Below are 26806 nucleotides of genomic sequence, written 5' to 3'. Positions count from 1 at the left end.
TCCCTTTAACTCTAAACCTTTCTATTTAGTCTTTTGCTTACACGCAACCATTCGTTCAGTGAGAGACTGTCCCTTTGTATATAATTTAGAAAGTCTCCCTTTAAAGTATATAATTTACTAAACCCCACGTTTTTGTCCCTAGTTGTTGTGAATTCTGACTAAAACGAACACTCACATTTTTCTCCTTTTGTCATACTCTCATTTAGACATTCACTGTTCAACATCAGTAGTTCTCCAGATAATTGCACAACCTTTCTGTTCTGTGATATGTATTTTATATTTATCTCGGAAGGGATCTCATTTTATTTTCATTTGTCACAATGACATCGATAAGTGCGCAAGTGGTGACTTGAGTACAGCAGCCAGTATAACTCATGCAAATTGAATATCTGTCACTTCTATGGTATGCTTTTATGTAATGAATGAGGGCAAGGAAGGTCCTGTAGTTGAGACACAGAACTGAGAGTTGGGAAGCCTGGATTTTATTCTTGGTTCTGCCTTTGATGCCCTGTGTGACCGTGGGAGAATCACTTGAGAGGTTTTAAATGGCACAAACAACAGTTAGGCATCTAGCTCTCAGTGACCTCCAATATTAATTTAATTGAAAATCTCCCTCTTAATCTCTTTATGTCTCAGTTTCCACATCTGCAAATAGGGAATAAAATACGTAGTTTGCAACAATTATTTTATTGAGTTTGAGTACACCCGTGGTAAAAAGGGCTTTGAAATATTTGGACAGAAGGTCCCATAGAATCACAAAGTATTATTGTTGGAGTTACTTTTTTGAGGAATGGTCATATTCAGAACGCCCAGCCTATTGTGATAAGAAGGTCATGGGCCATATCTGAGACCTTTTGGTAAATCTACTGACAGTATTTTTGAGTGACACACAGGTCCTAATGACATTGCTTCAGTGGTTATCTAAGAGGAGTTAGTCTGATTATTGCTACATTCATTTAGAATTCTCATATTTCTAAGGTGCTTTTGCAGATTTTTAAAATGTGCACTATTGATATCATTTCATGTTTTTCATAACATGTTACTTTCAGGAAATTGCGTTAAGATGGAAAAGCAGTAATTTTAAGTACTATTGCCAGGAAAAAGTCATTTTCTGTGGGACTGATAATATGCACTTATTTTACTTTCTAAAGTGTATGACCTCAGTTACTATCTGGCATAAATCTCTCATGAGAGAGAAGAATCATGATAGAAAAGCAGAATAAAAGGAAAACATTGTGTTGACCGAGAAATCCAGAAAAGAGGTAGATAATGTGTGAATCTTTAAAATTAGAACATGTGAGTGATAGAGGTAGAATTCAAAGAAGGAACTAAAGGAGAGGTAAGTATAACGGAATACATGTTTCTTTGCTCCCCTCTCCTGGTGTCCTTCTCCCTAAAAGCATCTTCTGTTGAGAGCAGTATCTTGTCACATGTACCTTATTCTATTAACAGTATTTGCAAATCACATTCTGATCAGTATGATTCTTACGTGCTCCTTTTCAGACTAAGTAGAGCTGAGTGAGCTCTACAGTAATCTTTAAATATTTCACTAGCCGGCACAAAGTTTTATGTTTTAAAAAGTAGGGTTGCCAATTAATTGCAGTTAACTCACATGAATAACTAAAAAAAATGAATTGCAATTTAATTGCACAATTACGTTTTTAATTGCGCAATTAATTTTTACAATTGCATGATTAATTTTTACTATTGGCACAGCTGTGATGATGGTTTAGAATACTTAAGCCAAGTTTGCATAAATGGCTTTTAAATTAATATTTAAACTACTTGTTCCTGTTTCACCCTAAGAAGCAGTCCATTTGCACACAATGAAAGATTTGTTTTCTCTTTCTTTACTAAATACTTTGATGTCATTCACAAAAAGTTGGCCTGCAGCCATTCTGAGATATGACAAGATCACACTGCAAGGTTTGTCCAGATCAGAATTTTTGTGGAAAAGCTTCTAGGAAAAACCAAAGCTCAGTAGTAGTTGGTGCTGATGGTCCAATAGTCAACACTTTTCCCTTGGAGTCAGTGCTGAACAAATATTGTTCTGGCATAATCTTCAGGAACATTTTGTAGCTTTGTGCTGCCTTGTTTTATTTAAAAAAAAAAAAAAAAAAAACTGCTGGTCACTTGGCACTAAAGGCTCTTTGGAAAAGAGCAGTGGTGTTAACTGGAGTGCACTAGCCAAATTTAACTGGAGCCATTGCTTTGTCTGCCTTCCCACATGGAAAAGGAAACTTGGAGAAATGTTATGCTGTATTTTTTTTTCACTTTTCTCAAACTTCTGTAGAGACCTAATGCTTCAAGGTTGAGACAGTATCTTAACTATTAGAGACCATGAGGAGACCTTGTTTGGGGGACAGATAATCCCACATCCCACTCTTACTTCTGGGAGCACTCCTTATACCTTCCTCCAAAGCATCTGGTGCTGGCTACAATTAGAGACTGGGTACTAGGCCAGACGGACCTCCAGTCTGGCAATTGCTATGTGATGTGGCTGCATGTCAGTGATGAATGCTGTATTTGGGTGGGTTTTTTTTAATATCTGCTTAAGTCTGCACTGCTTTGTTTTTGAAAAATAATATCAATATAAAATTCTTTCTAATATAGGTGATCTAATTAACCCTTACAGCACCTTAATCTAGTACATCCAAATCCATGTCATGTCGCATTGTCTCAAGGTTTACGATAACCTAGCAGATAGTACTTTGACCCCAAGCACGCAACCAAAAATGCTTCCTACCTTCTGCGGTTCTGGATGTATCTCTCTAGGGGTACTCAGTTAATAACTATTATACTATTGACTCACGTTAAATTGAAAATAGCAAAAAAGGTCAAACACATAAATTTTTTCCCATTTGTGGTATTTGTCTAGTATGAGTAAGTTACAACTCCACATAATATGGTTCTGTAACTTTTTTAAAAAGTGTGATTGTTTTCCACAGGCAGTTTGCAATATTGCTCCTCGCGGTGTGTATGTTTGTGGCAACACCACCACTACCTCTGGCTTGACTGTGACTCTGTCTAGAGATAGTACCTCTGGGGATTTTGCTTTGGAAGCTGGTGCTCTGGTGCTTGGAGATCAAGGTAACACACTAAACTGCAACTAAATTGAATGGACAAATGTTTTTAGCTAAACATTTCGCTCAGATTTTCCCTCAAACCAAATAATATTTGAAATCCTAGCACTGGGATAGTGAGTCTAGGATTAACATATGTATGATGCTACTACTAACTACAGATCTGAGGCTAACTTTCTTTTTTAAATAACTTTATTCTTAAGCATAGGATCTTAAGAAATTTGTGCAAATGTTCAAAGTGTGATTCCTTATTCTCTGCTGGTCTCCTCCAGCTTGGCTTCCTCTTACTGGGTCTTGGAAACCCTGATAGACTCCAGTGGTCTTTGTGGACTTGGTCCCCCTTGGTGAGGATTGGGTGCGTAAAATTAGGCTTCTAAAATTTGCAGAAAGTCCTTTATTTAGGTGCTTAAGTGGCCAGATTTTCAAAATTTCTGCATGTCAGTTGACTTAAATGGGAACTGCTGGGTGCTTAGCACTTCTGAAAGACAGGCTCCTTAGTTAGGCGCGCCCCCCCCCCCTTTTTTTTTTTTTAATAAAGAATCTTGGCTCCAACTTTTTTAAATGAAAGCTTAGATTCTGGAGTGCAAGTTGGGAGTCATCAGAAAATTGTGCATGCCCAGACAGCTGTCGAGAGCCTGACCAGTTTGATCCCTGCCTCTAATACTTGACCCTCCAGACTTACAAATCCACCAGTAGAGTCCCAGGGGCAGCATGGAAAGGAGGCAAGCCATGCTGACAGTGCTGAGGGGAACATTGCAATGAGTGGACTTTGGATTAGGCTCAAGGTGCAGTATTGGATCAGTGGCATATATTTGGACATTGACCTGTGTGTTTTCTGATACCTTTTATTCTATGTTAATTATGTTTCCAGGTATTTGTGGAATAGATGAATTTGATAAGATGGGAAGCCAACACCAAGCTTTGCTGGAAGCCATGGAACAGCAAAGTATCAGCCTTGCTAAGGCTGGCATTGTTTGCAGCTTGCCAGCTAGGACATCTATCATTGCTGCAGCAAATCCAGTTGGGGGACATTATAACAAAGCCAAAACGGTCTCTGAGAATTTAAAGTAAGCACTTTTTGAAATGTTAATTATGTGGCTTGCAAGAGGAAGTTGTTTTTTGTTTTGTTTTCTGTCAAGTCAGTTTGTGAATAATGGCACTTTAGTTTCCTGGAAGATGATGGTAGGTTTTATTATAATATTGCTTTCATTTCAGCTGTCAACACAGATTTATTTCTTGAGTCGTACTTGTGAAGCAGGATAATAGGTAAAGTTGCTCTAGAGTTCCATTGTGTCTGTTTTTATAAGCAATGTATTATTTTTCTCTAGAATGGGGAGTGCCTTATTGTCCAGGTTTGACTTGGTATTTATCCTGCTGGACACTCCGAATGAAGATCATGACCATTTGCTTTCTGAGCATGTGATGGCAATGCGAGCTGGAAAACAGGCAGTACACAGCAGCGCGGTAGTGACTCGCACCAACACACAGGATTCAAACACCTCCATCCTTGAAGCAGTCTCAGCTAAACCATTATCAGAAAAATTAAAGGTAGAATTTTCTCCTTCCATTTTCTTTTGCTCATCTCCCCCGGTGTTGGATCTCAGCAGTTTCCCCTTCCACTTTCCATGTGGGAAACCAACTCCAGCCTTAAAGAGCCATGGGATGTCTATAGAAAGTCCCTATGCTCCACAGGTCCTGCCAATTGCCTGCAGTAGCAGCTCTTGCAGGGTGGATGGTGGGAAGGTGGGGCAAGCCTAGTCCCCCGGAACCACCTTTACACCGTCCCACCCTGGTGAGGCTCAGATTTTGCTCAGTTTTTTAAGTTTTACATTTTTTTTTGCTCTTGGGGATGGTGGTTTCTTCCTACATCTACCAATGCTACTTTGTGGATTTCCTCACCTTCCTCCCGCCTTCCTCCTCCGGTTTCTCCTTCCAGTTTCCACTCCCTCTGTTTTTCTCTTCTCCTTCTCCACCTGTCTACTCCCTGTCTTGTCCTACATTCTCCTCCCCCATTTCACCCCTGGTTTCTCTCCTAAATGAAAACAAGTGTAAGTGATTAACTTCCAAATAACCATATAATTTTGTTTACCCTGTTCTCACTTGTCCCACCTGCCTCCTTGTTTGGTTCTTCCCTGGTGTGTCTGTCTTTAGCCCTGATCCTGCAGTGAACACTGTGTGGGTGGGGACCTGTTGATGTCTGTGGGGCTCTGACTGGATTCCCAGGGGAGCCAGGTGAGCTCATTCAATTAGGGTGAGCTGCAAAGAATGGGGCAGACCCCAAAGCTGGTGTATATTCCAATATTTAGATTTACCAAGCCAGCACAAAACAGCTTCTTTATTACCTCCCTGGTTACTCAGAAGTCAACAACACAGTTCCCTTAAAGTAACGCAGGCTCAGGCTTCCACCTAGACACCCAAGTCAGATATGATGAGGATTAATGAAAATCTTATTCATCATATAAAAAAACTGTACCAATCCCAAGGAATAGGACACATTACCTCTTAGGTTAATGAATGTTCCAGATCTTATCCAAATACACGCTTACAGCCAACTCTTATTAACTAAACTAAAATCTATTAAGAAAGAAAAGAGCGAGAGTATGGTTAAAAGGTCACTATACATACAGACATGAGTTCAATTCTTGAGGTTCAGATTCATAGCAGAGATGGTGAGCTTCGAAGTTGCAAAGAGTTCTTTTAGAATTTAGTCCATAGGTTATAGTCCAATGTCCAGTATCTTATTCAGGGTGTTCCAGCTTCGGACTGGGATCTCAATCTTTATGGCTTAGCCTTCCCCTGTATGAAATCTCAAGCAGATCTGAGATTAAAAGGATTGGGACCCAAAGGTCTTGCATATACAATTCCAGATCTTCTTTGACAGGTTGAAGTCCTTAGTTGAACAACAGGCACTCATTTGAACTTTGAAGTGGACCCGTTTCCTAAGCATAGCTGGTAATTATCCACACGGATTAACACAAGGCAATTGCCTGTCTTTCCACCATTTGCAGATGATTTGCTATACACTTCAAAGAGAGATGAATACAGCGATAGTCTATGTTTACAGTTCATTTAAATGTTAAGATGTTCTTTTAATCTCTGAAGTAACAGAATACAGCATAGACAGGGACTGTTTGATTACATTGTTGACCACTACCAATATATATGTAAAAAGAAAAGGAGGACTTGTGGCACCTTAGAGACTAACCAATTTATTTGAGCATAAGCTTTCATGAGCTACAGCTCACTTCATCGGATGCATATATACGTAAGTACACAAAAACACAAACATTATCTCCCCATATGTTTTTAAGGGTTGAATTTGAGTCATTTATTCTGCAGGATGCTTAACCCTTTCTGGTCATGTGTCATATGGGCACAGAAGTCCACAGCCCACTGGGATTAATTGCAGGATCAGAACTCTTCAGGGACCGTGTCTTCCTAGGTTTATACAACAACAAGAAAAATAGAGCTTGTTCTCTTTATTTTTTTTGGGCCATAAAATTATATCTGCCAGATTCTAATCTTAAACCACACCAACGATTTGATTCAGTATAGTCACCTTTTCAGGTTCGTTCTCATTCATTGCGAAGAGTCTTTTTGAAAGAGGACTCTTGATATTGCCCAGTTGCATTTGGCACCGTCACTTTTCTTCAACGCAGACTAGAGGTTTGTTCTGTCCGGAAGTGACCAAACTATCATTTATTATGCACACCCAGTTGAGAACTGAGAATTGAGTTCATAGAAGAAAGACCAGTGTATAAAAAAACCGCACTGAATACTGTAATCCTGTTGTAACTTAGAGTCCATGAACATGAGAGATGTGTTCGTAATTGGCTTAGGTCATGCCTGGAGAAAATTTTGATGCCATTCCACACCAGCTATTGAGGAAGTATGTGGGATATGCTCGGCAGTATGTCCACCCCAAGTTATCTCCAGAAGCTGCTCAGGTCCTCCAGGAATTCTATCTTGAGCTCCGGAAACAGAACCAAGGGGTGGACAGTGCACCTATCACCACAAGGCAACTGGAGTCGCTCATTCGGCTTACAGAGGTACGCTTCCAGAGTAATATTTTTTGCTTCTGGCATCCTAAGTATTATTTTTAATATAGCTATTAACACTCCCAGGAACTTCTGACAGCTAACGTGACCATGTGTGTTTAGTGAGGAAAAGATCCACAAGGCCAGTTAGTGTGCAGCTGGCTAATGCTCTGTAAATTTACATCCCAGTTTGCTGCATATTGACTGTGTAAAGAAGCCCTTTGATATTAAGTTTCCAACCTCAGAAAAGGGGGAGGAGAGATCAGACTCCACAAGGGAGTTGCCAGCAATTGACTTGTGGCTCCCAGCCTGCTTCTATTCCCTCTGTTTTGTGTTGATCAGAATTGCTGTAGATCCTTGTAACCACTTCAGAGCACAAGGAGTGCCCATTCCTTACGCTGATTATTCCAGCTCCTCTTTTGAAATATCTGGATTCCAGGGTGCATTAGAGGAAACCAGAGGCTCAATGTGAGATTTTATAATTTGAAAAGTTGGGAGCCTTTGTTTTAGACGTATGTTGTCAGGCAAGGCCAATGAGGCAATAAGGTACACCCAGACAAAGTGTCTTAATTTTTTACACCCTTTATGCCATTCTGAAGGGGCTAAGTGGAGGACAGACATTTCAGCTTATTTGTCCCTCAGATCCATTAGTTTGTGCCTCATTACCTAATACAGTCTTTCAATACTGCACAGCTCCAGCAGGGTGAGTAAATTAAAGCAGCTTTTCCATCCCAAACTATGTCTAAGCCCATTGTAAAAGTAAAGGCAAATTGGGATGCTAGATGGGTATTCTGGTTCTTGCTTATGGACCAAAATAACATTAAACTAAATAACTGTCAAACTCGTAAGACTAAATCCTGATGACTCTTTAAATGGCTGGTTGCAAGAGGCGCATAAAACCCGAAGAGCTGTATAAGGAACTGTGGAGGGCTTCCCCAGCCTTTCCATGACAGAAAAATATCCCAGGCTGGGAACTTGCCCATCCTTCCCTAGATCCTATTCCCCTTTTCTCCCCCTGCTGTATCTGCCAACAGGGAGAGGAGCAGGATTCAGGGATATCCACCTGGCTTCTCAGAAGAATCTTCCTTGACCGTATAGAGTGGGACCTGTGTCTGCTCCTCCCATATGTTATCGCTATTGCCACGTATTTTAATGCTGTGTTCTAATAGCATTAGTCATACTTTTGTTGTTGCCCAGAGAATGCAGTATTAAAAAGAAAATCAACAATTTCCAGACCACAACCCACTAAGATAGTTTTGAAGGTAGCAGTGATGCTACTTATTGATAGGGCTTTATCCTGCAATTATTAGTCAGAAATTCCACTGAAGAATGTGACTATGTTTGAGTCCTGCAGGATCAGGTCCCAAGTATGTCCTCAGAACTTGACACAACCATTGTGACTGAATGATGGAGACTAAGCCTTTTTTATGTGGTGGCTACCACATAACTTCAGCTTAATTGTTAAATATGTTTTTTGTTTAAGGCACGATCAAGGCTGGAATTAAGGGAAAAATCAACCAAAGAAGATGCTAAGGATGTAATTGAAATAATGAAATACAGGTGATGTACAGTGTTAAAATCAGAACAAATATTGGTATTCATTTAAAAAAAATATGATTTTTCTTCTTTTCATGCAACCAAGAGAATGCTTAGATGGTATGGTTCAGACCATTGATATTTATATACAAACTCTATAGCCAAACTGTCCATCTTTGGGTTTGGCTGAATAGGGTGGCGATGTAGTAATGTACAACCCTGTTTTTATGTTAATTTTATCGTGTTGGATCATGACCACTATAATTATAGACCACTCAAAGAATACAATCACACTGTAGTGTACGGAAGATTCAGTCCTTTTTGCCTTTTAGAAAAGATGCACCTCTAAGCGTCTTTCCACTTTCTCAGAGGCTGAATTCTTGCTGTGAACCAACAGACCCCCCAGTGAAGGCCTCTAAACTGCTAGCTTTATTCTTAGTGGGAGGAGTTGCACAATTTGTGAGCCCCTTTGGAGGCCTGAGACTTCAATGACTCATTCTTACATTTTTATATTTCAGACCAATAGCAAGACCCTGCCAAACCAATCCATTCATTTCTGCCTTTACCTCCTGTTGATTCTCATTTGGTTGTGTTTTTTTAGCATGCTAGGAACTTACTCTGATGAGTTTGGGAAACTGGACTTTGAGCGTTCACAGCATGGTTCTGGGATGAGCAATAGGTCACAAGCAAAGAGATTTGTTTCTGCCCTCAACGATATTGCAGAAAGAACCTACAACAATCTCTTTGCATTTCAACAGCTTCGGCAGATTGCAAAGGAGCTACAAATAAAAGTAAGTGGGGAAATCTAGATTCTTTTGAAAAACAGTTTAGGAATCATTAAAATTATCAGCTGAAAAATTAAATGAAGAAATTAAAATCAGAAACAGCAGACAAGTGCCATATCTCTCCATTAAACAGGGATGAGCAAAACATATTGCTGATGTTCTGAGCTCTGTCGTGGAGACATTTCCACTGTAAAGTTTCTAATGTCACTAGCCTTGCTAACTACACCATCTTGCATCAACAAGCACTAACTTTGCTGCTATTATTAAGGTTTGTCTCTGACGTTTTTTGCCAAGGACAAGTTGTTCCCAGAATGTTTTGCTTCTGCTGGCTCCAGAACTATTTTTTGATCTGTGTTTGTATAGATCCTAGCACAATGGGGTCCATATCTGGGACCCCTGGGCACTATGATAATACAAATAATTCTTTATTAATAATCCTTTATGCTCACACTCCAATTTATGCTCCAAAGTTGTGCCTGCCATATTGAAAATGTTGTTCTTGTGTTTCTGTTCTGGTCTTCCTTCTGATGTCTGTATGTTTTCATTCCTGTTCCAAACTTTCCTAATATGAAAGTACTGCTAATCAGATGAGAAGCATATCAAAAACACATAAGGCAGCAAGTACAACATATCCTGTGATCTTCAACTCACCTTATACACATTTGATTTTCTCAAGTGAAAATAACTGCCAGCTAATTCTACATTTCACTTCATGGTGGAATACCTGGAACATCCAGTGAAAAGTGACCTTTTAAATCTTTTCAAAAAAGATTTCGGTGCTTGTGAAAAGTGCTGGAAATTGAATTTCTCTATCTATAGAACGATTATAATGTGGGCAGTGATATTGTTCTTCGCATACGTCAGCCCTCCTCTAGGGATGAGATAGTAGCTTCAATCTCCAAGCCCTCTCTCTTGAGGCTGCTTATCAGGTTAAATGTTGTGGATAACCTGTCCAATTGTGATTACCAATTCCTTTTACATGGGTCACCAATCTGTCATTTGGTGACTATTTCCACTCTAAAACAGTATCCTAGGGGTGAAAGGCTCAGAATCCTTTTCAAAACTCACAAACATGTCACCCCTCCTCTCTTTATCTTTTTGTGAAACTAAAGAAAAATTACAATTTACTGTTTTCACTGTATGTGTAAAATGTTTTGCCACACCCTAAATTCTACCTCTTTTCATAGCATAAAGACCTATGGTGAAATCCTGACCCCACTTGAAGTCAATGGGAGTTTTTGTCACTGATTTCAGAGGGGCTGGGATTTCTCCCAAGAGCTTTTGTGTTTGTTTGTTTGGCAAAAGATTTTCATATATTTTTTGTTGTGGTGATTTTTTGTGTCGTCCGCCCCCCCCCCCCCCCCCCAAACCCACACTTCCTCCCCTTTTGAAACACTTTTTCTTCCAGAAAACTCCCTCAGCAGATGAAATGTCATGAAACTTTGATTTAGGTATATTTCACTAATTTTCCATATGGCAAAACCAGGAGCATTTTCGATGTTGATGTTTGTAAACTGTACATTTTTTTTAGTGAGGTGAAAGAAAGCAAGGAAAGATACAGTCAACTTTTACTTAGCCTTCAAGTGATCCAAAGGTTTGTGGCGGAAGTTAAACCCTTCACACTAATTTCCTTTCTATAATTAATTTTAAAATGTTTAAAAGAATTGCAACATACCTTGCTTTACATCAGACATAATAAATATTATTTTTCACACTTAATAAACGTATTTCACTCTTTATTTTTCTTCCAGGTATCTGATTTTGAAAGCTTTGTTGGCTCTTTAAATGACCAGGGTTATCTTTTGAAAAAAGGTCCAAGAGTTTATCAGCTTCAAACTATGTGAAGGAACCACCACAACGAAAGCAAATGTTCTTGAGGCACAGTAATCATATTTGAAATGGAATAACTGGTGGACATGTTGCACCAGGAGTCCATTACCATATAACCTGCAGTCTACTATGGATATTCCTAAATAAATGTTACAGATGTCCGAAGCTTCTATTAGCTGAGACATGACACTCCCAGAAGAACTGCCCTTTTAAAAGCAATACTTTCAGGAATGAGGGACACTACCATATTTACTTCCAGAAGTGTTCTCAGAGAAGATGATATTTCATGCTGCCATTTGGAAGTACTGTAGTTCAAATAAGAGTTATTTGAGATGAGGCTCTCCATCATCAAAGATAATAGCAAGAGGAGAATGGGTATTTACATTCATCCTATCAAAAGACAATCATGGATTTTACTTTCAGTTCAAATAACTCAAGATGCCTGGTGTTACTTAAAAATGAATAGAAATGTTACAGAAAGTATTTTCTCAATCAGAAATGGTAATATTGAAAAGATTTGAGAGTAACCCAGATTTTAGTAGTGTAATGAAATCAATTAAATAGCTTTAGCACTATTTTGAAATGTTTTCAAGAAATTGGTAATTTTCATGCTGAGGCTCCATGCAGTGTATAGTTTTAAGGAACGTGGTAGTTAACTGAAAGAAATTAATTTGTTTATTTAAAGTTTCACTTTTGCAGCTTACTATTTTAAAGAGCTATATACAGTACTTGAGATTTTATTTAAAATGTCAGTATGAAAAAATCAAACTAGTTGTGCATATTAAATATAGAAGTGAAATAGAATGCATTTAATATACATTAAAATCTATATTAAAGACAAATTTGGGATTCAGTCAACAAGTTAAGTGACATTAAATACTTAATAGCATGGAAATTTAAAGCAATTTTGTCATAAATATAATATACATTTTGTGCATTAATTTGTAGTATTCCTGATGTATGTTAAACTGACTTAAACAAGGACATCCCACAAAAGGGAGGTAATATATGTATATATAAGATCTGCTGCTTTGATGCCTGCTAATCCAGTTTTTTCCTAAAGTAATTCCTCTTCCCATAATACAAATGCAAGATGGGGAACATGTCTGAAATGTTACATATTGAGGTCACTACGAAGATGATTAAGATTTTATCAGAAAGGTGTGAATATGAAGGCTTTCTGTTTTAAGACTTTGTTTCTGATCTTTTCCATCTTTGTTTTGAGGCAGATTATTACTTATTTAAGAGGAAGCATTGGTTTTTAAACAAATTCAATAAACTTTCCTCAACTTATGTTTAAAGAAAAGTCTTGTGCCTCTGAAGTTTTGTGCCTTGAGATGAAATCCCAGTTTGAAAGAAAGATTTAGGATCCCCTCACCAGCAAACAGCTTAAAGCCCCAATCCTGCAAAGGGATCCAGCTGAGCAGTTCCTTTACTACCATGGGAAATCAATGGAATTATTTGTAGGTGTAAGGACTGTCCATTAAGAACCCTTCTTAGGATCATGACCTAACATCAAAAAGACAAATGAGGGGTAATTTTAAGTTAAAGCTCTTCATTTAAAAAACAAAATACCAACGTGTTTTTATGACATTTTATTTGCTTGAATCTAAAACTAGAAATCCTAATTGTTGTGTATGGCAGTTCCCTAGTACTAAAGAATCCTTGTGCAGCATGGCTACTGCATTGACTATCTAGTTCAAGATTTGACTGGAGCCATATTTAATCTTAAGTTACCAAATACCTTAAATATTTTCTGGGTCTGTATAATGAATCAGCTCAAAAAACTGCAAAATTCTCTTTTTCCAGTTTTCCATAGTGTGATTTTTGTTTTGTTTCTATTTTTAGAGATGTTACTTATTTCTGTAGCAGCTAACCTAAATGTACTGTAACTCTTCTGTAGCCTACCCTATGAGCGAATTGTCCCTACTGTAAGTCAGAAACGGATTTTATCAAATGTGGAATAGTTAACGAAGGGACAAAAACAGTAACCATGAGTTCATTAAAGGTTTGATCTAAAGCCCCCTGCCGTCACCAGCCAGTATAATTGACACCACTTAGATTTGGATTGCATTCTTGTAATTTTTCTTGGGCCTCTACAACCCAGGCTTTTCCCCATGAAAAGGCTAGTGTGGCACTTAAAAGGTTTTTTTTTTTTTAACATCGTAAGTTACTCCCCATTGCTTCACTCTCATGTACCGGACCCCCTATACCGCCTTGAAGAGTGAGACACCTCCTCTCTTGCATGTTTTTGTCTTAAAAAGTAACAGCAGGGCCCTGATAGGTATATTCACTCTTTAAGGGGCAGTGAGTTTCAAATACAGCTGGTAGGACGCAGCCACGAAACAACCTGCGCCGGGCCGGGCCGGGCCGGGCCGCGCCCCCAGGGGCTGTGGAAGGGCGGCAGAGCCCCGCAGCCCCCGATCCCGCCGTGCCCCCGGCTCGCTCCTGCGGGGGAGGAGCCGCAGGGACCCCAGGCGCGTGCGCAAGCCTGTAAAGGCCGGGGCGGGGTGGGCGAGGGAGCGGAGAGATGGTTGCCGTAAAGCACAATGGCAGCGGTCGCAAAAGTCGCAAACCCACCCCCAACGCCTTCAGGCACACATCTGTCCGGTGAACGGAGGCTGAGGGGTGGCTGCCCCCTCCCCTTCGTCTGGCAGGGCTGAAGTGCGCCCAGCGCCCTTACGGGGGGAGGGGGTGGACGCCGCCATGTTGGCCACCGCTTGGCTGGGCAGATGCTCCTGGGGGCTCCTGAAAGGCGCGAGCCGGCCCCTGCGGGGCAGCGGCGCGAGGCCGCTCGCGAGCCGGTCCCGGGCGACTGGAGGCGTAAACAGCCGCCGCGGCTTCTGCCTCGCGCTGGGGGCCCCCCCGCTGAGCGGCCTCGCGCCGCGGGCGCCGCCGCCGCCGCCCTCCTCCTCCTCCTCCCCCGGCGCGAGGCGGGAGTCGCGGCGGCTGCTGCTGCTGCGCGCGCCCTCCCCGGCCCCGCTCTCCCCGGAGCGGCTCGCGAGCGGCTCCCCGCTCCCCGGCGGCCGGGGCCCGGTCCCCGCCGGCGGGGAGAGCCCCCAGCCGCGGCGGCGCAGCGACGGTGAGGCGGGCCCGCCGCGGGACGCGGCGCGGAGGGGCCGAGGAGCCGCCAGCGGCTACTCGGAGCTGGTACGTGCTTGTGAAGAAGGCCCCGCCGGCCCCCTCTGCTCCCCCCCCACCCCGCGCCACGCAGTCGCCGCCGCCCGACCCGCTGCCCTCTCCCGCGGCCGCCCCGCCAGCCAGAGCCCCCTGCCCGGGGAAGGAGCCTCCCACCGTGTCCGCCTCGTCACCGAGCTGCCCCCGCTGCATCCCCCTGCGGCGCCCGCCTGGCTCCTCAGCCGCCGCAGCCTGGGCTGCGAGGAGGCCCCGAGTCCCTCTTGTGCGGACGGGTCCGCGTGGCCGGGCGCTGCGTGAGCGCGGCCGCGGCTAACAGCGCACCGGGGTCGCTCGTCCGGGGCCTGCTAGGGGGTGTCTCCGGCGCCCGGGGCTAGGCAGGCCAGGGCCATGGCCCCTGGATCGCGTCCGCCCTCTGCTCTTCGCTCCAGATACAGTCGTAGGCGAGGCGTGAGTCGTCGCGCAAGTGAGCAGCTTGAGTGGGGAAACAACCTGATGCTTCCCCCATCTCTGCCTGCGAAGTCACATGAAAAGGACAAACTGCCTTGTCTTGTCTAGGATTTTACATCACAGTTAACTTGAGAGCACACCCCTTTCCCTAGACAAGTCACAGCTTGCGGGCCCAGCGGTGGGGGATTCCCGAGCAGCCCGAGGTTTAGAGTTTAGCAAAATGAGATTCATACAAAAGGATCAGTTTGCATGAGGTACCTAATCTGCAGTTCTGCCAAAGCCCATCTAGACAGGTTCACTGAGTACTCGGTTACATTGGCTAACGTATTCTCTGGAAATGTAAGATATTCCCTTCTCCCTTTCCAGTAAGCCATACTTGTTAGCTTTTTATCTCAAGTCTCCTATGCCGTTCTTTTCCTTACTTGACTTCATGCATGTTAAATTTTCCAGGTTTGGTGCACTTGATTTATTATCTTACCAGGCACCCCCAACACAGTAGGTTCCTCCTATCTTTAATGCCAGGTCTGTTCTATATTCATGATAATTGTCTGTCCTGTGTTTTATATTTATGGAATAAACAGTTTTGGTTCCTCTCTTTCATAGTCTGTATTTACAGCTTAATCAGTTCCTTTGCAGATGCATCCATTACAGTGTTTATTTGTTTGCATATATTTCAGTCCTGTCCCAAACATTCCCCATTCCTTGGGCAGCTGTTCGCTGCTCACGTTCGCTGCTCACCTGCGCTTAGTTTTTCATACTAAGGTTGAAGCTGGAGGTGCTAACATGAAACCAACTCAGTCTACTTTTAAAGATACAAAGCTTGTATAATTCTACTAATTCATTCATATTGATTTATATGTGAGGGCGAGTTATCGTTTAAAACTAAATTGTCACAACATTTGGAGCTAATGATAGCTCAGTTTTATGAAATAAAAAATTCTAATAAAGAGCATTATAAATTTTGAAAGTTTTGTTTTCTAGCAAACTTACCAAGATGCATTTTGCATGTTTTAATACAAATTGTCCTTTTATTTAAAAAAAAAATTGGTTGTTCATTGGTGGTCAAGTATCAGAATAAAATGGCACGTGGTATTGGAGCTGTTCAGGCTCCCCTTCTCGTCTTGGTTATAGGTTCAGGTCTGGTCGAGAGGTTTATTTCCCAGAATTTCAAGGCATTCTGGCAATCCAGGTTTCAGTCAAATGTGAATTTACTGTGAATATTCAAATCACATGCAGGCTTGACTGATTTCTTTTTTTTTTTTTTTAAATTTTCTTATTTTCCAGTATGAAAACCCATGGACAATCCCAAATATACTTTCTCTGGCAAGAATTGGTTTGGCTCCAGTTTTGGGTTATTTGATTGTTGAAGAAAATTTCAACATTGCATTGGGTGTTTTTGCTTTGGCTGGGATAACAGACTTGGTATGTTGCATAACAGAGTTTTGAAATGTATTTTGTTGTTTTTTAATTTAAAATCACACTTACTGCATAATGTATAAACAGTTTACTAATTCTCTTAAAATTTAAGTCAGTAAAATGAGATCAGCTAGTATGCTAATTATTTTGTAGAAATGCCTGAGAAAGCCATGATGACAAGACAGGCCCAGATTCTACCACTCATTAAGGCTGCTTTATGCTGCTCTGTTGGTGCAAAACAGCCTTAAAGATTCCCTAAACAGGTAACTGAGAATCCCCCAGTGAGTTGAGTATAAACTGTATTTATTGCAAGCAACTGTCTGCTTGCAAATGCAGATTAAGAATTTCTGCATCCAGAAGAGGTAATCATGTATGCAGATTAGCAATGTTTCTGACAATCAGGTGCTCTATGAATTTCCTGGAATTAGGATGTGTTCGCAAGCTTCCAGACTAAAATCTGAGTAGTCAGATGGAAAGTGTTCAATACGTTATTTGTATCTTCTAACACAGTGGTTCCCAAACTTGTTCTGCCGCTTGTGCAGGGAAAGCCCCTGGCAGGCTGGGCCGGTTTGTTTACCTGCCGCGTCCGCAGGTTCGGCCGATCGCGGCTCCCAGTGGCCGTGGTTCGCTACTCCAGGCCAATGGGAGCTGCTGGCCTGGAGCAGTGAACCGTGGCCACTGGGAGCCGCAATTGGCCGAACCTGCGGACACAACAGGTAAACAACCCGGCCCAGCCTGCCAGGGGCTTTCCCTGCAGAAGCGGCGGAACAAGTTTGGGAAACACGGTTCTAACAAAGTTGACTGATAATTAGGGCTGTCGATTAATCGCAGTTAACTCATGTGGTTAACTCAAAAAATTAATCACAATTAAAAAATTAACCACAATCACAGTTTTAATCGCACTGTTAAACAATAGAATACCAACTGAAATTTATTAAATATTTTTGAATGCTTTTCTACATTTTCAAATGTATTGATTTCAGCCACCATTCCAGAGGACACGCTTCCATGTGGATGATGCTCATTTTAAAAAAAAGCATTAATTAAATTTGTAACTGAACTCCTTGGGGGAGAAATGTGTGTCTCCTGCTCTGTTTTATCTTCATTCTGCCATATATTTCATGTTATAGCAATCTGGGATGATGACCCTGCACATGTTGTTCATTTTAAGAACACTTTTACTGCAAATTTGACAAAAGGCAAATAAGGTACTGATGTGAGTTTTCTAAAGATAGCTGCAGCACTTGACCCAAGAATCTGAAGTGCCTTCCAAAATCTGAGAGGCGTGAGGTGAGCATGCTTTCAGAAGTCTTAAAAGAGCAACGATCTGATGCGGAAATTACGGAACCCAAACCACCAAAAAAGAAAATCAGTCTTTTGCTGGTGGCATCTGACTCATGATGAAAATGAACATGCATCAGTCTGCACTGCTTTGGATCATTATCGAGCAGAACCCATCATCAGCATGGACATGTCCTCTGGCATGGTGGTTGAAGCATGAAGGGACATAGGAATCTTTAGCGCATTTGGTATATAAGTATCTTGCAATGCCGGCTACAATAGTGCCATGCGAATGCCTTTTCTTGCTTTCAGGTAACATTGTAAACAAGAAGTGGGCAGCAGTATCTCCTGCAAATGTAAATAAACTTGTTTGTCTGAGCGACTGGCTAAACAAGAAATAGGACTGAGTGGACTTGTAGGCTGTACAGTTTTACATTTTTATTTTTGAATGCAGGGTTTTTTTCTTACATAATTTTACATTTGTAAGTTCAACTTTCATGATAAAGAGATTGCACTACAATACTTGTATTAGGTGAATTGAAAAATAGTATTTCTTGCTTTTTACAGGGCAAATATTTGTAATTAAAAATAAAGTGAGCATTGTATACTTTGTATTCTGCGTTGTAACTGAAATCAATATATTTGAAAATGTAGAAAAGCATCCAAAAATACTTAAATAACTGGTATTCTATTGTTTAACAGCATGAATAATCGCGAGTAAATTTTTGTAATCGCTTTACAGCCCTTCTGATAATACTGTATATCTTTTTAATTACCTACATTATATTCATACTGCTTATCACATATCCTGGTAACAGTAGTAGATGCTGATTTTTTTTCTAGCTATCAAACGTTCACATATTAAACTTATATTTATAGTTGGATGGGTTTATTGCACGAAACTGGGCCAGTCAGAAATCTGCTTTGGGAAGTGCCCTTGACCCACTAGCTGATAAAATTCTTATCAGTGTCCTGTATGTCAGCCTCACTTGTGCAAGTCTTATTCCAGGTAAGATCATGTTAAATTCATGTATTTATATTTTTTTCATAAGATAGTACTAAATAGTATGGAGAAGTGAACTTAATGAAAGAAGACACTTCTTACGTTGTCAATAAGGAAAACTAGTTTTAGCTTACAACAGTTTTGTCAATTGGGTTTTACTGTTGTCTGTTTAAAAGAAAGTTTAAAGAACTTTATTCAAATATAAAATCATAAAATTCTGACTTACTTTTAATTCTGTTGTGCTGTTGAGCACTTGAACAACTTTTGTCACTAGGTTCAGCTTCAGCAGTAGTTTGCTCTGTTTTTAACAAAGAATACTTTTATTGCACTTTCCACTCATAGAACTCACATTTTAAAAGAAAACATACGTCATACACAACTACATCAAACCACTGTTCTGAGATTGACATTTCTCACTTTATCAATCTCTATGCTAGACTCCAGTTTTCCAATCTGAAATGGGATGATTGGGGCCACCCTTGCCAATTAATTCAGATTTGTCTTGGCTGCTCTGGAGTTCATGCTTACTGGCAGTTATTGAAAATAGATGATGTTTCTGGCAGGTGGATGTGTTTCTCTCAACGGACAACAGTGGAACCAGTTCACCTCTGCCATCTGCATGGGTCTGACTGTGCAGGAAAGGTGCTGGTTGTAGGAAGCGCTGCAGGATAATGTAATGCCCTTCTGATACCATTAGATGTTGCCACTGAATGCTAAATCATAGATTTTTGCCCCCTACCCTCCCTCCTTAAATTTGCGTTGCTTTTTATTTAGATGGAAAAGACAAATGGTTTGTATTTTCTTTGTGTTAATGGGGATTGCACGTGTGAACATGTAGTGGTGGTGTATCATGGTGGACTTTGTCTATCTGCAGCTAAAAACCTGTTTAAATCAAATTTTTCAAATCTTGACTATTTCTTCTATAACTATATTTTGTTGATTTGTTTTTCAGTTCCACTGACTACTTTGATCATTTTGAGGGACATAGTGCTAATTGCTGCTGTTTTTTATGTGCGATACAAAACACTGTCCCCACCGGTAAGTGTGTGGCTGTAAAACAAATTGTGGATGGACATGAAATCAAATAGTTTTCGACTTTGAATAGGTTTTCTGTTAGGATGTGTATTAGCAGGGGTAGGAAGCGACAATTACTTAACAAACATATTTGCCAAAGCTTTGTTATGCAGCTTGATGTTGATCCAAAACTTAGGGGGAAATAGTGAAGATTTACCTGGGAAGAGAACAACAACATTCCATGTTTCAGAGTAGCAGCCGTGTTAGTCTGTATTCGCAAAAAGAAAAGGAGTACTTGTGGCACCTTAGAGACTAACCAATTTATTTGAGCATAAGCTTTTGTGAGCTACAGCTCACTTCGTCGGATGCATTCAGTGGAAAATACAGTGGGGAGATTTATATACACAGAGAACATGAAACAATGGGTGTACCCGTACAGATGGTAATGAGAGTGATCAGGTAAGGTGAGCTATTACCAGCAGGAGAGCAGGGGAGGAAGGGGACTTTTTTGTAGTGATAATCAAGGTGGGCCATTTCCAGCAGTTGACAAGAACATCTGAGAAACAGCGGTGGGGGGGAGGGGTGAATAAACATGTGGAAATAGTTTTACTTTGTTTAATGACCCATCCACTCCCAGTCTCTATTCAAGCCTAAGTTAATTGTATCCAGTTTGCAAATTAATTCCAATTCAGCAATTCTCTCGGTGGAGTCTGTTATTGAAGTTTTTTTGTTGATGAATTGCGACTTTTAGGTCTGTAATCGAGTGACCAGAGAGATTGAAATGTTCTCTGACTGGTTTATGAATGTTATAATTCTTGACATATGATTTGTGTCCATTTATTCTTTTACGTAGAGACTGTCCAGTTTGGCCAGTGTACATGGCAGAGGGGCATTGTTGTCACATGATGGCATATATCACATTGGTAGATGTGCAGGTGAACGAGCCTCTGATTGTGTGGCTGATGTGATTAGGCCCTATGATGGTGTCCCCTGAATAGGTATGTGGACACAGTTGGCAAGGGGCTTTGTTGCAAGGATAGGTTCCTGGGTTAGTGGTTCTGTTGTGTGGTATCTGGTTGCTGGTGAGTATTTGCTTCAGGTTGGGGGGCTGTCTGTAAGCAAGGACTGGCTTACAGACTCCAACGAGACAGACTGCTGAATTGGAATTAATTTGCAAACTGGATACAATTAACTTAGGCTTGAATAGAGACTGGGACTGGATGGTTCATTAACCTACAAAAAGTAAAACTATTTCCACATGTTTATTCCCCTCCCCCCCCCCCCAACTGTTCCTCAGACGTTCTTGTCAACTGCTGGAAATGGCCCACCTTGATTATCACTACAAAAGGTTTTCTTCCGCCCCCCTCCCCCCGCTGTCCTGCTGGTAATAGCTCATCTTAAGTGATCACTCTCCTTACAGTGTGTATGGGTACACCCATTGTTTCATGTTCTCTGTGTATATAAATCTCCCCACTGTATTTTCCACTGAATGCATCCGATGAAGTGAGCTGTAGCTCACGAAAGCTTATGCTCAAATAAATTGGTTAGTCTCTAAGGTGCCACAAGTACTCCTTTTCTTTTTGCGAACAACATTACATATGAGACTATGAAATTTAGGAGATCATAAACTAGTATTTTACAAAATGAAATCCATCAATTATTAACAGGGCATAAAAGCAAGGTTCCATCACTTCACTAATTATTAAGTAACACTTTTATTGTCTCACTTGTACTGTTATATTTCAGTTTAATGTTCTATATAATTTTTTTAAATGTCAATTTTATCAAAGAGTAGATTAGTGTAACTGTTTCTCCAGTGTTGAGTGATTTTCTGTAGTGTGTTCTTTGTGGAGATTTGTTTCAAACACACACATTAAACATAAACAACCTTTATCTTCCTTTCACAGAGAACGCTTAGTAGATATTTCAACCCCTGTTATGCTACTGCCCAGTTAAAACCAACTTTCATCAGCAAGGTAAAGGTGATCATTTATTATAAATACCTGTTTCTTCAGCATCCAGGAGCCTTCACCATTCTGAAGCACTATTAATTTTCGGACTGCTTTGTTCGGCAGCACTTAATACTGACAAATTCTTATATAGGGCTTTATTCCACAAAGTCCTGAGTCCTCTGGGTGTGATCCAGCAAAGCACATGCTTAATTATAAGCGCATAAGTTGTCCAATTAACAAAGTAAACGTGCAGCAACTATATCTCAAAGCTTGTATTTTGCCTGGTTTTCCATATATTGGCTAAGGTTATTAATAACCTCTTAAGTAATGTGAAGGACATTAATATGGTAAAGTTTTATTTCAGTACAGCCATAATTCATATTTAATTTTTACCAGATGAACACAGCAGTTCAGCTAATCTTGGTGGCAGCTTCTTTAGCGGCTCCTGTTTTCGATTACGTAGATAGCATATATCTACAGACTTTATGGTAAGTTACATTTTTTATTTTTTGTGATATCTGTAATGTACTTATAAAGAAACTAGCAATTCCGATTGAATTAAAAAGTAAAATTCATGGAACAGAAGGGTGTGCCTCAGTAAGCCTAAATTAGGTTACAGACTTGTATGGTTGAACTCTTCCAGATGACGTTTTCTTTTTGGCTGAAACAGAACCAAGCAATATATCAGTGCTTAATTTGTTATGAGAGAAATAGCTAAACACATGAGGAAGCCAGTCAAAACCCAAGGATGAAAGTTAAGAAACTAAAGTCTTCCAAATCAGCATGAAGGCATCACAGAAGGTATGCACATCCCTAAATTAAAATACATACATAAGTGTGGAAAGGTCAGGAAAAATCTGATACTGTTAAATGGAAAGTTATGGCATTTATTCCAGTTAAAAGGGTTTCATTGCTAAAATTGCAGCACAAGTGATGCCAGTAGAAATGGACAAACTATGTCAGGTAAAACAAAGTAGAAATTAACCAATTTGAAGAGCAGATAACTTTTAAAAAGAGAAGTTCTTTAAGTATCTCTGAAATAAGATGCTTGAGGGAGTCAGTCATGTCTGCTAGGTTACCAGGGAGTATAGGTGCAATCTATGAGAAAAAGAACACAATGGTTTATTTCCATCAGTCTTTCCTTGATAAGCTGTTGTCACAGTTCAGGGGAACTGCACCTGTATTTTCCCTGCATAGACCCTCAAGGGAACCCCCTCTAGGTGCTTAGCTCCTCAGCCATCACCTCTTTTTGGCAGAGATCCTTTTTTTTTTTTTCCAGGCTGCAAAGTTCCCTGTACTCTGATATTACCAGCAAGCCAGATTGCCTAAACATACCAGTGTCTTTGTTTTCTCTCCGAAGGTTTACGAACAGTATAATTGCCAGCAGTTACAAGTTACCACACAGCTCTTTAGCAGCAAGCACATTTATTCTTAAGGTGAAAGCATTACAGAGAAAACATTACAGAGAAACCATAAAAAACCATAATAGTCCTTATGAACATGCTAAAAGCTCATAAAAAGTTACTTATCAATCTTATAGGGCCTCGGTAGGCCAAAAGCCTTTCAAGCTTTCCCAGGAAGAATTGGGACTCCCCTTGGACAGTTTGCTGCATCAGAAAGAAGGCCCTAAGTCAGTTTAAACTCAGGCTGATCATCCCAAAGTCCTTTCTTTGTCAGTTGGTCTCTGGTGAATCCAGTTTGAACTAGTGTATATGAGCCTTTCTAGGTGGTGTGGTACTTCTCCAGAGGTATTACAACCTTAGTGAATTTGCCTAATCATCCCTACTGTTCTTTGTTCCTGGAGGAGCTGTGGTTTCCCTTCTCTGTGAAATTGCATACAGTCCCTGCCCCACGATACATAAACTTAATATAGCAAGATCTTCCAAAGATATTGCAGGAAATTGCCAAGTCTGTCACAGCTATTTTCAGGTATAAAGGTGAGAGACTGTCCATTTAGGATGTTTAGAAAAAATTTATAATTTAAATTGCGACAGGTGTTCAGACTAGGTGGTATTTTTCCATGAATTCTAAAGGAACTTACTATAAGAATGAAGTGGCTGAGCAGTTAATAGAAATACACAATCTGCTATTAGTTAGGAACTATACTAAAGAACTGATGGATCCAGTATACCTATTTTTTAAAAAGGTTCTGAGGAATTAGAGACCTTTATTTCAATAACCAGGTAAATACGTTGAAAAATATACTTATTAAAAGCTGATATTATATGGAAACAAACTGGGATAGCTTCTGTAAAAGGCATTTTTGCTCTCACATATTAGGATTCTTTAAAAGTTAACAGAACAGTGAATAAAGGAGAACTAGTAGATATCACTTAACGGGATTTTTTAAAAGGTCTCACAAGAGGCCATTCACGTGGCCTCTAAGCGAACTATAGAAACAAAGTAGATTATACTAGTTTTCAGAATAGAGATTTGACTGTTGCTTGTGTAGCCATCATCAGAGTGCAATTGATTGAAATAGTAGCATTATGTGTATTTTAAGATGTAGCAAGCAAGAATTATTATCTTGATTTTAGTTTGTTTTCTTGAGGGGTGCGGGGGTTTGTTAGTAGTCATCATGCATATATTTAAAAACAAGCAAACAAAAACCTCTTGGAAGTAGTGTCAGCCAGTTCTCAAGTTGGTGAACACTGTGCATACTGCAGATACACTGAGCCAGATTCGTCCCCCACTTTTCTGTCACAAGTATAACTGGATTAAGAATTCAGCCCAGTACATGATGAATTCTGTGGTGAAGCAGACTGTTGAACAAGGAAGCTTGCTTATGTGAATACACTTTGCTTTGCAGTGAGGTTCAGTTTTGAATATGATATTTGTTGTTTACAATCAAAGTTAGTCATTAAAATGAGAAGGGGAGGGTGAGAATTTTCTTAATCACACTTTCTTCAGCCTTTGACCTCAGTCTCTGTGACTAGCATAGGAAGTCTCATAATATACACACTCAGATTGTAGCAAAGAATAGAGAAACCATTTAAAATACAGCTTGGGGCATTATTCAAATATTTAGGCACAAAGAAACTAATTTATATTAACCATTTTCCCCCCAAAGGTGCATTACAGCTTTCACAACAGCAACGTCTGCATACAGTTATTATCATTATGGTCGGAAAACAGTCCAGGTAATAAACAACAAATGAAGTGTTATAGAAAGGACCATCTCATCACATCACTGTTTTCTATACTGTAAAGGACAATATAACTGGCCTATGAATAAGAACTCAGTGTTTTTCCTTAAGACAGTTTTTTCAATTCAAACCATGTCATCACAATTGGACTGGTATGAAGTAAAAGTGGAGTCTGATCATGTACTGTAAATGTATTGAATTTTCAATGTATTTTTGAAAGTTATAAATAAAAATATAATTGTTAAAAAAAATCACAATGTTCTTAAAGGCACTTTTAAGTCACCAGTAGCTGTCCTGCATTTTGAATCTTGTATCTCTTTTTATATTGCTTTTCAGAAGCTAAAGTTTGCATGCTTCATGCAGAATTGGATCGTATATTAGATTCTAATAATGTGCTGACGAAGCTCCCTTTTCTTCTCAGATCTAGTACACATGGAGTTATAAAGACAAACTGTGGTATACTGTCACGAGACAGAATCACTTATTAGGATTTACTAAATATTATAGTTTGCTGCAAAGGAAAGCATTAAATCACTAGGGAATGAGACCTTCAGAAATGTAAAAAGAACAGGAGGACTTGTGGCACCTTAGAGGCTAACCAGTTTATTTGAGCATAAGCTTTCGTGAGCTACAGCAAAGTGAGCCTCTTTTCCCTCAAGTTTTTAAATTTTCATTGTGATATGAATAATACAGTCCATACAGTATTTCAGAGTTATTCTCTTCAGTAAAAATACCAAGATCACTATCTGTCCCCAGAGAGAAGGTTCTAGTGACATTAGGGCTCATGGTGTAGTGTCACAGATGTAGATAAATCGAGTTCTTAAATAGAAGCGTGTTTCTAGTACTGCTACTTGGTAGTGGTTGAGAAACCAAGGCACTGAACTTCCTGTGTGAGCTATGCTGTGCTATTTTAAAACCTGCTTGGTCACTTTGAGATCATCTTGGAGCAGAAATGTCAGCGTAAATAGAACTGAGAAAAATCAAGGCATTTTAAATGCTTTTCCAAATCACTGGATTAATTAGAAACCGTTAAAGCTGCATATTTTGTGCATGATTCTCCTATATCTGTGACTGCGTTGTTCATCAGGGATTGCTATGATCTCAATTTACCACCCGTGATCAAAGAATAGGGCAAAACTATTTAAAGTTACAGAATTAAATGCCTGTTCCTTGCTTATACTCTGATAGCCACAAAAAGTATAAGACAAGAGATTTCATATTAACAGTAATGAAATCTACTTATTAAATACTTTGGCGCCAGATATGGTGTGTTTTGCATGTAGTAGCAAAGAATTGAGGTGTCAGGAGGTAAAGTAACTGAAAAATAGTTGGACTATGATGCTCTATCACCAAAAGTGAATTTATTAGATAATGATTTTGGGGGGGTGTAGTTGTAGGTGTGTATATAAAACATTTAAATTTTTTATCTTTTAACTTGTATAGAAATGGTACACAGACAATCTTTAATTTTTATTCAGTACCTGTCTCTTAGCTTTCACCATATACAGCAGTCCAGATCTGTCTTATATGCAACGGAAGGATAAATGTAAAGCAAATCATATAAAATGTTTTTTCTTAATATGCATGTTTAGTTAATTGGGAGTATGGTATTTCTTCAGGAACACAATTTTAAAATGGAGAGATGACAAAGTCCATTCAGGTTATTCCTTTTTTTTGTTCATTACCACCATCTCAAATATAGTGAGGTACACCTGAATATGTTGTTCTGGTAGGGAATGGCAAAGTGTTGAGGCTATTGAAGGATCATGTCAGCATGCAGGTGCCTCAGCACATTTATGAATAAAATGGCTACACCGTTTCATGACTTGTCTTTGTATTTAGCTTATTGTACAGTTACTTGGAGTTGTGTGTCCAAGGTATTTATATTAAATGAAGTAGTTAAACAGTGCAGAGCTGTTGGCTGTTTTTAGCATATGCATTAGTTGCTCCTTCTGTCCTCGTTGGTTTATTCTGGATATTAACTGCTTCTAATAAAACATAGGTAAGGTACAGAAATGATACTCCATCTTACCCATGAGAACAATCATGGACTCTGCATCCCAGCTCATTGTTGTGCAAAAATAATGAGCTTGGGCCATACATCTGAAAAGCAACTGAGTTCAAATGGCTGTATTTGT

General features: G+C 39.9%; 2 protein-coding genes across 7 annotated transcripts in view; both read left to right on the top strand.

Annotated features, from left to right (window-relative positions):
- Positions 1-12577, top strand: part of MCM8 (minichromosome maintenance 8 homologous recombination repair factor) — a 29242-nt gene extending 16665 nt beyond the window's left edge. For 3 of the 4 annotated variants that reach the window (XM_077814101.1, XM_077814102.1, XM_077814103.1), the window contains 7 exons: positions 2949-3090; positions 3955-4150; positions 4412-4631; positions 6923-7132; positions 8604-8680; positions 9258-9447; positions 11193-12577. In XM_077814101.1, coding sequence (XP_077670227.1) covers positions 2949-3090; positions 3955-4150; positions 4412-4631; positions 6923-7132; positions 8604-8680; positions 9258-9447; positions 11193-11285 — 1128 coding nt within the window. In that variant the 3' untranslated portion in view covers positions 11286-12577. Of the gene's footprint in view, positions 1-2948; positions 3091-3954; positions 4151-4411; positions 4632-6922; positions 7133-8603; positions 8681-9257; positions 9448-11192 lie in introns of those variants that run through there. The other variant, XM_077814104.1, reaches the window with a different exon arrangement.
- Positions 12578-13708: 1131 nt separating this feature from the next.
- Positions 13709-26487, top strand: CRLS1 (cardiolipin synthase 1). Of its 3 annotated transcripts, none has more exons than XR_013345784.1 (8): positions 13709-14421; positions 16141-16278; positions 18433-18562; positions 19509-19594; positions 21478-21546; positions 21919-22010; positions 22166-22323; positions 24593-26487. XR_013345784.1 is itself a non-coding variant. In XM_077814105.1 (7 exons), the coding sequence occupies exons 1-7, from the start codon at positions 13978-13980 to the stop codon at positions 24678-24680; spliced, it is 1047 nt and encodes a 348-aa protein (XP_077670231.1). In that variant the 5' UTR covers positions 13831-13977; the 3' UTR covers positions 24681-26487. The 3 variants fall into 3 exon arrangements, 1 of the variants encoding a protein (XP_077670231.1); XR_013345785.1 differs by having other exon boundaries at positions 13710-14421; positions 22193-22323; XM_077814105.1 differs by lacking the exon at positions 22166-22323 and having other exon boundaries at positions 13831-14421.
- Positions 26488-26806: the final 319 nt, after the last annotated feature.

Source organism: Eretmochelys imbricata, chromosome 3 (assembly GCF_965152235.1).
Source record: "Eretmochelys imbricata isolate rEreImb1 chromosome 3, rEreImb1.hap1, whole genome shotgun sequence".
Lineage (NCBI taxonomy): Eukaryota > Metazoa > Chordata > Testudines > Cheloniidae > Eretmochelys > Eretmochelys imbricata.
This window is presented reverse-complemented; position numbering and strand designations above follow the sequence as displayed.

Excerpts from the sequence above, each read along its gene's own strand:
- CRLS1 (XM_077814105.1), top strand. The coding sequence starts at position 13,978 with ATGTTGGCCACCGCTTGGCTGGGCAGATGCTCCTGGGGGCTCCTGAAA. Across the intron at positions 18,563-19,508 it reads TTGTGCAAGTCTTATTCCAG|TTCCACTGACTACTTTGATC; the intron begins GTAAGATCATGT and ends TTTGTTTTTCAG. Across the intron at positions 21,547-21,918 it reads AACCAACTTTCATCAGCAAG|ATGAACACAGCAGTTCAGCT; the intron begins GTAAAGGTGATC and ends AATTTTTACCAG.